This window comes from Saimiri boliviensis, chromosome X (genome assembly GCF_048565385.1).
Source record: "Saimiri boliviensis isolate mSaiBol1 chromosome X, mSaiBol1.pri, whole genome shotgun sequence".
Classification (NCBI taxonomy): Eukaryota; Metazoa; Chordata; class Mammalia; order Primates; family Cebidae; genus Saimiri; species Saimiri boliviensis.
The window spans coordinates 83,285,892-83,301,426 of record NC_133470.1 but is presented as its reverse complement, the minus strand read 5'-3'; the positions used below and the strand labels follow the sequence as shown (position 1 = coordinate 83,301,426).

Below are 15,535 nucleotides of genomic sequence, written 5' to 3'. Positions count from 1 at the left end.
AAATTTTATATATTATCAGAATTTATATAATTTTCCTATTGAGAGACATTGAAGATATTCCAAAATTTTTACTACTCTAAGTACTTCAAAAACAAACATTTCTGGGCATATAGCTTCTTCCACTTCTGAAATTATATCTTTAAGGTTAATCTTTAAAATGAAAATGGTGTTCTAACCAATGCAAGGAAACTAAGAAATCTGAAAAAATGTTAGACGAATTGCTAACTGGAATAGCTAGTTTAGAGAAGAACATAAATGACCTGATGGAGCTGAAAAACACAGCATGAGAACTTCGTGATGCATACATAAGTATCAATAGCTGAAATGATCAAGCAGAAGGAGAATATCAGATATTGAAGATCAACTTAATGAAAAAAAGTGTGAAGATACGACTCGAGAGAAAAGGATTTAAAAAAATGAACAAAGCCTCCAAAAACATGGGACTATGTGAAAAGACCAAACATACATTTGATTGGTGTACCTGAAAGTGATGGGGAGAATGAAATCAAGTTGGAAAACACACTTCAGGATATTGTCCAGGAGAACTTCACCGATCTAGCAAGACAGGCCAACATTCAAATTCAGGAAATACAGAGAACACCACAAAGGTACTCCTCAAGAAGAGCAACCCCAAGACACATAATCATCAGATTCACCAAGGTTGAAATGAGGGAAAAAATGTTAAGGGCAGCCAGAGAGAAAGGTCGGGTTACTCACAAAGGGAAGCCCATCAGACTAACAGTGGATCTCTCCGCAGAAACCCTACAAGCCAGAAGAGAGTGGGGGACTACATTTTTTTTTTTTTTGAGACAGAGTCTCACTCTGTCCCCAGGTGCCAGGCTTGAGTGCAGTGGCACAATCTCAGCTCACTGCAACCTCTGCCTCCAGGGTTCAAACAATTCTCCTGCCTCAGCCTCCCGAGTAGCTGGGACTACAGGAGCATGCCACCACACCCAGATAATTTTTGTATTTTTGGTAGAGATGAAGTTTCACCATGTTGGCCAAGATGGTCTCGATCTCTTGACCTCATGATCCATACACCTCGGCCTCCCAAAGTGATGGGATTACAGGCAATAGCCACCACGCCCAGCCTCAACATTCTTAAAGAAAAGAATTTTCAAACCAGAATTTCATATCCAGTCAAACAAAGCCTCATAAGTGAAGTAGAAATAAAATTTGTTACAGATGAGCAAATGCTGAGAGATTTTGTCACCACCAGGCCTGCCTTAAAAGAGCTTCTGGAGAAGCAGTAAACATGGAAAGAAACAACCAGCACCAGCCACTGCAAAAACATACCAAATTGTAAAGACCATCAACTATGAAGATACTGCATCAACTAACGGGCAAAATAACCAGCTAACATCATAATGACAGGATCAAGTTCACACATAACAATATTAACCTTAAATGTAAATAGGCTAAGTGTCTCAGTTAAAAGACACAGACTGGCAAATTGGATAAAGAGTGAAGATCCATTGGTGTGCTGTATTCAGAAGACCCATCTCACATGCAAAGACACACATAGGCTCAAAATAAAAGGATGGAGGTATATTTACCAAGCAAATGGAAAGGAAAAAAAAAAAAAGCAGGGGTTGGAACCCTAGTCTCTGATAAAGCAGACTTTAAACCAACAAAGATAAAAAGAGACAAAGAAGGGCATTACATAATGGCAAGGGGATTAATGCAGCAAGAAGATCTAACTATTCAAAATATATATGCGCCTAATACAGGAGCACCAAGATTCATAAAGTAAGTTCTTAGAGACCTACAAAGAGACTTAGACTGCCACACAATAATAGTGGGAGACTTTAACACCCCACTATCAATATTAGACAGATCCATGAGACAGAAAATTAACAAGGATATTCAGGACTTGAACTCAGCTCTTGACCAAGCAGACCTAACAGACATCTACAGAACTCTCCACTCCAAATCCACAGAATATACATTGTCTTCTCGGCACCACATTGATCACATAATTGGAAGGAAAACACTCCTCAGCAAATGCAAAAGAATGGAAATCATAGTAATGATTCCTACCAGACTAAAATGCAATCAAATTAGAATTCAGGATTAAGAAACTTACTCTAAACCATATAACTACATGGAACTAGAACAACCTGCTCCTAAATGACTACTGGGTAAATAATGAAATTAAGGCAGAAATAAATCAGGTCTTTGAAACCAGTGAGAACAAAGACACAATGTACCAGAATCTCCCAGACATGGCCAAAGCAGTGTTTAGAGGGAAATTTATAGCACAGGAGATGCCTACAGGGGAAAGCAGGAAAGATCTAAAATTGACACCCTAACATCACAATTAAAATAACTAGAGAAGCAAGAGCAGACAAATTCGAAAGCTAGCAGAAGACAAGAAATAAGATCAGAGCATAACTGAAGGAGAAAGAGACACAAAAGACCCTTCAAAAAAATCAATGAATCCAGGAGCTGGTTTTCGAAAAGATCAACAAAACAGATAGACTGCTAGCCAGACTAATAAAGAAGAAAACAAAGAAGAATCAAATAGACACAATAAAAAATGATAAAGGGGATATCACCACTGGTATCACAGAAATACAAACTACCATCGAGAATATTGTACACACCTCTATGCAAATAAACTAGAAAATCTAGAAGAAATTGATAAATTCCTGGACACATACACCTTCCCAACACTAAACCAGGAAGAAGTCAAATTCCTGAATAGACCAACAACAAGTTCTGAAATTGAGGCAGTAATTAATAGCCTACCAATGAAAAAGCAAAGGATCAGACATATTCATAGTCAAATTCTACCAGAGGTACAAAAAGGAGTTTGTACCATTCCTTCTGAAACTATTCCAAACAATAGAAAAAAAGGGAATCCTCCCTAACCCATTTTATGACACCAACATCATCATGATACCAGAAACTGGCAGAAACACAACAAAACAAGAAAATTTCAGGCCAATATCCCCGATAAAAATTGATGCAAAAATCCTCAATAAAATACTGGCAACCGAATCCAGCAGAACATCAAAAAGCTTATCCACTACAATAAAATCAGCTTCATCCCTGGAATGCAAGGCTTGTTCAACATATGCAAATCAGTAAACATAATCCACCATTTAAACAGAACCAAAGATAAAAAACACATGATTATTGTAATAGATGCAGAAAAGACCTTTGATAAAATTCAACAATGCTTCATGCTAAAAATTCTCAATAAACTATGTATTGATGGAACATATCTCAAAACAATAAGAGCTATCCATGAAAAACCCATAGTCAATATCATACTGAATGGACAAAAGCTGGAAACATTCCCTTTGAAAACTGGCACAAAACAAGGATGCCCTCTCTCAGCACTCCTATTTAACATAGTATTGGAAGTTCTGGCCAGGTCAATCAGGGAAAAAAAAGAAATAAAGGGTATTCAGTTAGGAAAAGAGTAAGTCAAATTGTCTTTATTTGCAGATGACATGATTGTATATTTAGAAGACCCCATCGTCTCAGCCCAAAATCTCCTTAAGCTGATAAGCAACTTCAGCAAAGTCTCAGGATACAAAATCAAAGTGCAATATTGCACTATAACATACAAACAGACTATAATAAACAGCCGAATCATGAGTGAACTCCCCTTCACAATTGCTACAAAGAAATAAAATATCTAGGAATACAACTTACAAGGGACGTGAAGGACCTCTTCAAGGAGAACTACGAACTACTATTCAAGGAAATAAGTGAGGACACAAACAAATGGAAAAACATTCCATGCTCATGGATCGGAAGAATTGGTATCATGAAAATGGCCATACTGCCCAAAGTAAGTTGTAGATTCAATGCTAACCCACCAAGCTACCATTGATTTTCTTCACAGAATTAGAGAAAAGCTACTTTAAATGTCATATGGAACCAATAAAGAGCCCATATAGACAAGACAATCCTAAGCAAGCAAGCAAACAAACAAACAAAAACAAACATAAAAAAATAAAAAAAGCTGGAGGCATCACACTACTCGACTTCAAACTATACTACAAGGCTACAGTAACCAACACAGCATGGTACTGGTACCAAAACAGAGATATGGACCAATGGAACAGAACAGAGGCCTCAGAAATAATGCCAAACATCTACAACCATCTGATCTTTGACAAACCTAACAAAAACAAGCAATGGGGAGATTCCCTATTTAATAAATGCTGGTGGGAAAACTGGCTAGCCATATGCAGAAAACTGAAACTAGACCCCTTCCTCACTCCTTATACGAAAATTAACTGGAGGTGGGTTAAAGACTTAAATGTAAAACCTAAAACCATAAAAACCCTAGAAGAAAACCTAAGTAATACCATTCAGGGCATAGGCATGGGCAAAAACTTCATGTCTACAACACCAAAAGCAAAGGCAACAAAAGTCAAAATTGACAAATGGCATCTAATTAAACTTCAGAGCTTCTGCACAGCAAAAGAAACTATATCATCAGAGTGAACAGGCAACCTACAGAATGAGAGAAAATTTTTGCAATCTATCAATCTGACAAAGGGCTAATATTTAGAATCTACAAAGAACTTCAACAAATTTACAGGAAAAAAACAACCCCATCAAAAAGTGGACAAAGGATATGAATGGACACATCTCAAAAGAAGACATGTGTGTGGCCAAAAAACCTATGAAAAAAGCTCATCATCACTGGTCGTTAGAGAAATGTAAAACAAAACCACAATGAGATACCATCTTGTGTCAGTTAGAATGGCAATCATTAAAAAAATCAAGAAACAACAGATGCTGGAGAGGATGTGGAGAAATAGGAGAGAAATAGGAATGCTTCTACAGTGTTGGTGGGAATGTAAATTAGTGCAACCATTGTGGAAGACAGTGTGGCAATTTCTCAAGGATCTAGAATTAGAAATACCATTTGATCCAGCAATCCCATTACTGGGTATATACTCAAAGGACCATAAATTATTCTACTATAAAGACATATGCACATGTATGTTTACTGCAGGACTATTTACAATATCAAAGACTTGAAACCAACCCAAAGGTCCATCAATGATAGACTGGACAAAGAAAATGTGGCACTTATATACCATGGAATACTATGCAGCCATAAAAGAGAATGAGTTCATGTTCCTTGCAGGGACATGGATGAAGCTGGAAACTATCCTTCTCAGCAAACTAACACAGGAACATAAAACCAAACACCCTATGTTCTCACTCATAAGTGGGAGTTGAACAATGAGTACACATGGACATAGGGAGGGGAACCTCACGTATTGGAGCCTGTTGGGGAGTGGGGGGCAATGGGAGGGAGAGCATTAGGAGAAATACCTAATGCATACCGGGCTTAAAACCTGGTTGATGGGTTGATGGATGTAGCAAACTACCATGGGACGTGTATACCTTTGCAACAAAGCTGCACATTCTGCACATGTATTACAGAACTTAAAGCATAATTTAAAAAAAAATGTTTTATTATATATATATACATACACACACACACTGTGGAATATTATTCAGCCATAAAAAGGAACTAAATAATGGCATTTGCAGCAAAATCTGGATGGAATTAGAGATTATTATTCTGAGTGAAGTAACTCAGGAATGGAAAACCAAACATGGTATGTTCTCACTCATAACTGGGAGCTAATCTATGAGGATGAAAAGGCATAAGAATGATACAATGGAATTTGGGGACTTGGAGAAAGGGGTGGGGGAGTGAGTAATAAAAGACTACACATTGGGTACAGTGTACACTGCTTGGGTGATGGGTGCACCGAAATCTCTGAAATCACTACTAAAGAACTTATTTATGTAACCAAACACCACCTGTTCCCCCAAAACCCATTGCAAAATAAATAAAATTTTAAAAAGGAAACAAAAAATCATTGTGTGTATATACTGAATACATACAATCTTTATTTACCAATTAAATACTCTAAAATAAAAAAGGAAAAATGAAAATGAGTAAAGGAGATGAACAGACATTGCACTGAAGAGGACATACAGATGAAAAATAAGCACTCAAAATGTTCAACTTTATTAGCCTTTAGGGAAATGCAAATATAAACAATAAAATGTCACTTCACACCTGTCAGAATAGTTAAGATAAAAATAGTGACAACACAAAATGCTGGTGAGGATGCACAGAAATATTGCTGGTTTTAGTGTAAAACTGTATGACCACATTGGAAAGCACTTTGGCAATTTCTTACAAATCTAAACATGCAACTGCTATACAACCAAACAACTAAACTCTGGCATTTATCTCAGATAAATGAAAACTTATGTCCACAGAGAAACCTGTACAAAAGTGTTCATACAGCCTTGTTTGTAATAACTCAAAACTAGTGACAACCAAAATGTCCTTCAATAGCTGAATAATGGAACACACTGTGGCATATCAGTAGCATAGAGTAGTGCTCAGCAATAAAAAGGATTGAACTGTTGATACACACAACTTGGATGAAGTTCCAGGGAATTATGCTGAGTGGGAAAAGAAGACAATCCCAAAAGGTGATATACTGTATTATTCCATTTACGTAACACTGACATGATAAAATTATTAAAGCAGAAAAAAGATTAATGACTGAGGGATAGGGTGAGACACAGTGGATGTGGCTTTAAAAGGGCAACATGAATCTGTGTAATGATGAAAATCTTCTGTATCTGATTTCATCAATGTCAATAATGTCTTGGTTGTCTTATTGTACTATAGTTTTACAAGATGTTATCATTAAGGGAAACTTGGTAAAGGGCACACAGCATCTCTGTATTATTTCTTAAAACTGCATGTGAATCTTCAATTATCTCAACATAACACCTTAATTCAAAAATTTTTAGTCAAAAGAAACTGAGACACATACACACACAGAATATATTTAATGTTATAGAAAAAATGCATAATATATTGTTAAATAAAAATAGGTTGCAAAACAATATATTAAAAGCAATGGCAAAAAACACAATTAATTTTGCACCAAATGAATATATGAAATAATCTCTTTTTGATGAATATATTTATGTATACATTTGAAGAAATAACGTATAAAAGGCTATACACATAAATGTTAAAGTGGGTGGCATAATGGATGATTTTTATTGCTTTTATTTTCAATTAGTGATATTTTGTAATTTCATGTAACTAAAATAAAATAAAGACACTTTAGTAAAAAAAGCATGGATCATATTCTTTACAGGAACATGAATGGAGCTAGTCATTAACCCCAGCAAATTAATGCAGCAACAGAAAACAAAATACCATGCATTGTCACTTATAAGTGGCAGCTAAAATATGAGAATACATGGACTCATAGAAGGAAACAACAGACACTAGGGCTTACTGGAGGGTGGAGGGTGGAAGGAAGGAAAGGATCAGAAAAAATAACTAATGGGTACTAGGCTTTATATCTGGGTGATGAAATAATTTGCATAACAATCCTCCCTGATAAAAGTTTACCTATATAACAAATCTGCACATGTACCTCTGTACTTAAAAGTGAAAACAAAAATAAACCCAAAGATCATTTATCATGACCAACTACAATTTATTCCAGCAATGTGAGAATGGTTCAACATACACGCATCAATTAATGAGGTTCATCATATTGACAGAATGAAGGACAAAAACCATATGATCATTTTAATTGATGCTGAAAAAGCATTTGATAATATTCAACATCCCTTTATGACAAAAAAAAACACTCAAAAACATGGGTATAGAAGGGACATACCTCAACAGAATAAAAGCCATATATGACATACCCATAGTTACTATCATACTGAATGGAGAAAACCTGAAAGCCTGTTCACTAAGATTGGAAACATAACAAGGATGCCCACTCTCACCACTGTTATGCAACATGGTACTGGAAGTCCTAGCCAGAGCAATCAGACAAGATAAAGAAATAAAAAGGTATTCAAATTGGAAAGGAGGAAGTCAAATTATTCTTGTTTACAGATGATATAATCTTATATTTGGAAAAACCTAAACATTTAAATGACAACTCTTAAGATTGGTAAATTCAATAAAGTTGCAGGTTAAAAATCAACATATAAAAATCAGTAACATTTCTATATGCCAACAGTGAACAACCTGACAAAAAATAAAGAAAGTAATTCCATTTGCAATAGCTACAAATGAAATAAAATACATAGGAATTAACCAAAGTAGTGAAAGATTTCCACAATAAAAACTATTTTTATAGTTGATACAAGAAATTGAAGAAGATACATAGAAATGGAAAGATATTCTATATTTATGAATTGGAAGAATAAATATAGTTAAAGTGCTCATAGTACCCAAAGCAATCTACAGATTTAATGTAATTTATATCAAAATGACAAAGACATTATTCACAGAACTTGAAAAAATAATCCTAATATTTACATGGAACCAGAAAAGAGCCAGAATAGCCAAAGTTGTCCTAAGCAATACTTGACTTCAAATTATACTATAGAGCTACAGTAACCAAAATAGCATTTTACTGGCATAAAAAAGACACATAGATCAGTGGGAAATGATAAAGAACCCAGAGATAAGTTCATACATTTACAGTGAACTTATTTTCAGGAAAGGTGCTAAGTACATACATTGGGGAAAGGACAGTCTCTTCAATAAATGGTGCTGGGAAAAATGGATATCCATTTGCAAAAGAATGAAACTAGACCCTTATGTCTCACCATATACAAAAACTCAAATACAAGTGGGCCCCGAGAGGATAGTGCTTCCAAGTACATCTTCTCCCAGATTCTCTGGCCTTTTGAATGAGCTATTGTTAAACCAATAGGCTATTCTTAAATCTAAGACCCGAAACTATGAAACGACTAAAAGAAAACATTGGGGAAACTCTCCAAGACATTGGAGTGGGCAGAGACTTTTTGAATAATATGTTGTAAGCACAGGCAAGCAAAGCAAAAATGGACAAATGGGATCACATCAAGTTAAAAAACTTCTGCACAGCAAACAATCAACAAAATGAAGAGACAACCCACAGAATGGGGGACAATATTTGCAAACCACCTATCTAACAAGGGATTAATAACCAGAATATATAAGGAGCTCAAATAACTCTATAGGAAAAAAATCTAATAATGTGTTTGAAAAACGGGCAAAAGATGTGAATAGACATTCCTCAAAAGAAGACATACAAATGGCAAAGAGCCATATGAAAAGGTGCTCAATGTCATTGATCATCAGAGAGATTCAAATCAAAACTACAATGAGATATTATCTCGGTCCAGTTATTAGTCTGATGCAAACGTAGTTGCAGTTCTGCCATTACTTTCAATTGTAAAAACTGCAATTACTTTTGCACCAACCTAATAAAATGGCTTTTATTCAAAAGACAGGAAATAACAAATGCTGGCAATGATATGGAGAAAAGGGAATACTCATACAGTGTTGGTTGGAATGTAAACTAGTAAAACCACTATGAAAAACAGTTTGGAGTTTCCTCAAAAAAGTAAAAATAGAACTATACGATCCAGCAATCCTACTTCTGGTTATATATATATATATATATATATATATATATATATATATATATATCCAAAGGACTTGAAATCAGTATAATGAGGAGATCTCTGCACTCCCACGTTCATTGCAGCACTATCCACAATAGCCAAGATTTGGAAGCAACCTAAATATCCCATCAACAGATGAATGAATAAAGAAAATGTGGTACATATACACAACAGAGTACTATTTAACCACAAAAATAAGGAGATTCAGTCATTTGCAACAACATGGATGTAACTGGAGGTCATATGCTACATAAAATAAGCCAGGCACAGAAGGAAAAACTTCACCTGTTCTGACTTATTTCTAAGAGCTAAAAATAAAAACAACTGAACTCACGGAGAGAGAGAGAGAGAGAAAGAGAGAGAAAGAGAGAGAATGAGAGTAGAAGGATGGCTACTAGAGGCTGGGAAGGGTAGTGAGGGTGTGTGTGTGGGGAAGTGAAGAGTATTAATGGGTACAACAAATAGCTAGGAATGATAAGACACAGTATTTCCCAGCACAATAAGGTGACTGTAGTGAAAAACAATTTAATTGTACATTTAAAAATAATTAAAAGAGTATAGTTGAATTTTTTGTAACCCAAAAGATAAATGCTTGAGGGGATAGATATCCCATTTACCTGATGTGATTATTACATATTGCATGCCTGTATCAAAATATTCCATGTAACCCATAAATATATATACCTACTATGTACTCACAAAAATTAAAATTTAAAGTAAAAAAAAACAATTAAAATGGGGAAGAGATTTGAACACTTTATAAAGGAAGCTGTACAGATGATAAATAAAGGACATGAAAAGATGCCCAGTATTATTAGACATGTGGAAAGGCAAAACCACAGTGGGATACCATAATAAACACATTAGAATAACTTAAATTAAAAGGTTGACCATACCAAGTCTTGACAGGAAAGTGGAGCAAGTGAAACTCTTACATAATGAAGTGAAGTGTAAAATAGTACAACTGCTTTTTAAAATTTTTTGTCAGAGTTAAACATGTACCTATTATATGACCCAGCAATTCCAATCTTAGGTATTTACCCAAGAGAATGAAAGCACATGGCCATAGAAATATGTACATGAATACTTACAGCAATATTCACAATAGCCCCAAACTGGAAAAAACCCAAATGTCTTTCAATGAGTGAATGAATAAACACATCATGGTATATCCATACAATGAAATGATTCTGTAATAAAAGGAATGAGCTATTGATACATACAACAACATGGGTGCATCTCAAAATAATTATGCTAAGTGAAATATAGCAGGCACAAAAGCATACATACTGTATGATTTCATCTACAGAAAATTCTAGAAAATGTAAGCCTGACAGAAAGTAGAATGGTTGGCTGTGGTGGAGGGAGGTAATAGTGTAGGGTAGGGAAGACTGCAAAGAGACACAAGGGAACTTTCTGAGGTGAGGGACATATTTTATATTTTGATTAGAATGGTGGTTATATGTGTATATACATTTGTCAGGTTATTGAACTGTACACTTAAATGCACACATTTTATTCTATGTAAATTTTACTTTGATAAAAGATATGAAAATAGAGAAGTTCAAAAAGCAGAACAAAAAACGCTCCAAATAAATGATATTATGCAGAGGTTGCAGACATTGCAATGACAAAGGTAAGGGTATGACTACGGGAAGAGGCACCTGAGAGATAATGAAGAATAAGATCCCTGGAGGAGGGAAAGTAGGGATCTGAAGGGCTAGAGTGTGGGAAGAATCTGTGTAGAAAGTTTTCTTTCCCTGATAGTGAATGTGACAGAGAAAATGATGTTGTTGATTTTTGTGATGGCAGGGTGTGAAGAGGTATGGGAAGACGCAACCAACCTTAGCAACTGCATTTGTTTTGTAGTAGAAGTCAGACTAAGGATCCAATCACAACTCGGTTTAGTGAGTGGAAACAGTGATTAACGGTGGGAGGCAGGAAGAAGAATGGAGCCTGATAATAGATACAACAGGAAGGGTGGATCGCCTTTGGCAAAAGGAGAATCAAAACACTGAGGTGTGGGGGAAATGCAGTAAAGTTTTACAGGAAAATTGAAGGGTTTTATTTTCTGTTATGTTATGCTGATTTAAAGTGCCATCACATAAAATTTTCAGATATAAATTCACTAGCCTGATTGATGAATTATCAACCTCTTAAGTATCTTCAGCTAGCAAAGACAGGATGTGGTCATTCACCAAAACAATTTTTTTTTTTTTTGTATTTGTGATCTAAGTTTTTAAAGATGAAAAATAATAATGGCAATCATAGTTAACATTTATATAGTATTTACTACATTGCCAACTACTGTGCTTTATATACTTGTTATTTGTTAATCCTCACAAGTAGGATGATGCTATGAGGTAGGCTCTGTTATTATGCTTATTTTACAGGTGAGGAAACCGAGACTCAGAGAGGCTGACTTGCTCAGGTATAGTCAGCCAATCAAGAGTTGATGACATATATCCTCTTCTCACTTAGCAAATTCAGGCGTAGATCCTCCAGACACCATACTCTTAAACACTGCCTTCTCTCATTTAATAGTTTTGTCAAATTTTTATATTAATCAGTCTTTATGAATATTTATAATAGCTATAAGACACTTTGAAATGAACACTCAGAGAAGAGTATCATCTCTTTCCTCTTTCCCCCATACATTTAAAAAAGTTTTTGACAAAAGTGTTACATTCAGAATTTTGGCCCAAATGTTAGAGTCCATAATTTTATGTACAAATCTACTAAAACTTTAGAGTCTTTGGTACAGAATGAAAACATTCCATTTAACAACAAACAACAAATCATTAAGATTATTTCATCCCTGCACTTACAGAAAATAAAATGTGTTATGAAATCCTTTGTTTTTAGTTATTGAATAGAAACCTTGCTCAAATCATTCAGAACTGAAAGACAATGTTTTTTTTTTTTTTTTTTTTTTTTTTTTTGAGACGGAGTTTCGCCCTTGTTACCCAGGCTGGAGTGCAATGGCGCGATCTCGGCTCACCGCAACCTCCGCCTCCTGGGCTCAGGCAATTCTCCTGCCTCAGCCTCCTGAGTAGCTGGGATTACAGGCACGTGCCACCATGCCCAGCTAATTTTTTGCACTTTTAGTAGAGACGGAGTTTCACCGTGTTGACCAGGATGGTCTTGATCTCGCGACCTCGTGATCCATCCGCCTCGGCCTCCCAAAGTGCTGGGATTACAGACTTGAGCCACCGCGCCCGACCAAGACAATGTTTTTATTGACTACATGGAACACATAGATGTTATGATATAGATTCTTAATTGTGACAGGAGAATGCTTAATCTCTTGTAGCAATGCCTTTTAAAAATTACTCATTAGCAGTTTTAGTCCTTCTCAATCCCTATTTCCCCTCCCAGTATCTTTCATGAAACTTCTAGAGATCTGTGCAATGCAGCTTAAAACAAAACAAAACCTGGACCAGATAATATTCAAGGTTATTTCTGAAAATCTGTAATTTGTATCAGTGTCATTACATAAGCTTACATCAAAAGTACTCCATCTGATAAAATTCTGGAATATTTTACTAAAAAGTTGAAAACAAATTACTGAAAACAATTAAATAATATTAGACATACTTGTTTTAAAAGATTGGAATTCTAATTGTGCCATTCACTAGCTATCTGACCTTGGACAAAATTACTTAGCTGCTCTTTGCTTTAATTTCTGTATTCATAAAAGAGGATTAATAATAAACCACTTAGCACAGTGCCTACCACATAGTAAGTACTCAATAAATGATTGGTTACTTTAAACTGAAAGTTATTATATAATTCAACATTTTCTCATCCATGTGTGACTTGCTAAACTTTCCTATCCAGATTACCACTCAAATATGAAAAGTCTGCGGAGATAAACACATAGGTCAATGCCGACAATGGATTTAAAGGGTCTAATTGAGTTGAATTAACAGTTCAGACAAAGGCAACACTTTAGTTACCCTGTGAAGAGACATTACTTGTGATTTGGAATCGGTAAATGTAAAAAGCCACTTAGGAAACTACAGCTCACTTACATCCTATCTGAGCAGTTATATGATTTGCCACAATCCAGAGATAGAAGTAGCTCTTATGCCCAATAGTTCAGCAAACACTTAATTGGATGACCTAGCACTGCAGGAATTCAAGGTCCTTTTTCCTATAATTTTGAAAAGACAGTTTGATGATGTCCTTGGTGTATGTATGTGACGAGTTGTTAAATAATTTGAATGGCTGTAAAAGTGTTACTTTTGCCAATAGGTGTTTGACATTTGGCAAGCATATCTTATTTTGTGTCTTTGTAAGTCATTAGGAAGCTGTATAGTCTTAGAGGCAAGTTACTTAAACTTTATTGCCCTAGTTTATATATCTAGATATGATGAGAACAATATTATAATACTGTAATAACTAAACATTGTAATAAAGTAGTAATACCTACTACTATCACCACTACTACTGATGATGCTAGCACTATACAAGTACTGTTAATAACAACATATCTCCTAAGTTGTTAGTACTAAATTAGGTAACATATGTAAAGTGTTTAGAAAAGAGCCAGGCACAATATGAGTTTGTTATTGTTCTTATTATCCTGAATACTTCCAACAGTCAATGAAAATAGAGGGAAAAGCTAGAGGGAAAAGCTAAACAGTTAACATAAGCAAGGATTTGTTAAACTATTTAATTTCTACTGGGAATAACCCATATAAATTTTTCTTTCTTGATGAGCTAATTTGGAAACACATGTTTCTTTCTTTTGATTTAGGGGTTTTCCAAAGTGCTTTTCTGAAAAGTTAAGACATGTTTAAAAAAAAAAAAAACACCTCCATGGCAGACCAAAAAGAAGAAGCAGAACATTCTAAAATGTACCTCTCCTCACATAACAGGCACACAGACTCCTGTTTTTCTCCCACAGGATCCATGTGACCCTGCTGTGATGTCTGTTCATTGTAGAAGTTTAGAAAGTTCTCTCTGGGCTATGTGTAGGAATGGAGTTCTCAGGCCATTCTCTGCCCTCTCCTCCACCCAGTGAGGCCTTCCAAAACCTATCTCATAAAACACAGATTTTGAGACTTGGAGAGCCCTTAAGGATCATCTTGTCATGCTCCTTCATTGTACAGATGGAGAAACAAAGGTCTGGAGAGAGGGAGGGATTTTTATAAGGTTATATAGAAAGCCATTGAGAATATAATTTAGAATATAATTTACAAACCAGTCTAGTGCTCTTCCACCATACCACCTTGCCTTTTTCAGAAGAGATCTGTTTTCCTGTTGTCATCTAAGAACAGTCACACACCCAGGCATTCTTCTAGAACTCAGAGCAGGAAAATAACCACAACATTCTTTCCTATCTCTATCCCAAATGTGGAGAATTTTTAAAGAAGAATACATTAGTTTTTGACACTGAAGTCTGGTGGACACTTCAGTGTCAAAAACTAATATATTCTTCATGTAGTTATTATAGCTGGAAAACTTACCTTCACAAATAGCTCAATCTCAGGGTCCACTAGAGTGCTGGGCCTCAGGCCTGACATCTTTGTCTCTGTTGCCAGTTGTCAGCCTCCCGCCTCCTGTAAAGTCCACAACACTTTTAGACTCTTCTCAATTTTATCCAAAAACTCAAGTAATGTTGGCACTTTAAGAAGAGACTCTAGCGTGTAGTGAACTGAGTCAGTCTCACTCCTGGAGCCAGTCTCTTCTCTCAAGAGGTAACACAGAAAATTCTAGATGCTTAAGTGCAGCTCTTGAATTAGTTTTCCTTCTTCCTCCTGACCTAACATTTGAATCAAGGAGGAGCCAAAGGGGTGTGTATAAACTGGCTGGCTAGAAGGGTGGGGGTGTTTCCAGAGAGGCTTCAATGCTATGAGTCAGCGTAGGAGAAACACATGCACACAAACACACATGCAGTGCTGGCTTCTATATATCAAGCAGACCAGATGTTCTCTAGAGCCTCCCTTTGAGTCCTGGGCTCCATGCCCAGAAAAGGGCCTCTTATTGGTGTTCCTGTAACTTGAAAGCACTTCCAGGAAAAGGG

General features: G+C 35.8%; 1 protein-coding gene across 1 annotated transcript in view; it reads right to left on the bottom strand.

Moving 5' to 3' along the window:
• Nucleotides 1–15,278, bottom strand: part of CLIC2 (chloride intracellular channel 2) — a 61,803-nt gene extending 46,525 nt beyond the window's left edge. Inside the window, exon 1 of the mRNA XM_003943932.3 lies at nucleotides 14,979–15,278. Within this exon, the coding sequence (XP_003943981.1) occupies nucleotides 14,979–15,035 (57 nt within the window). The 5' untranslated portion in view covers nucleotides 15,036–15,278. The remainder of the gene's footprint in view (nucleotides 1–14,978) is intronic.
• Between the last annotated feature and the right edge of the window lie 257 nt (nucleotides 15,279–15,535).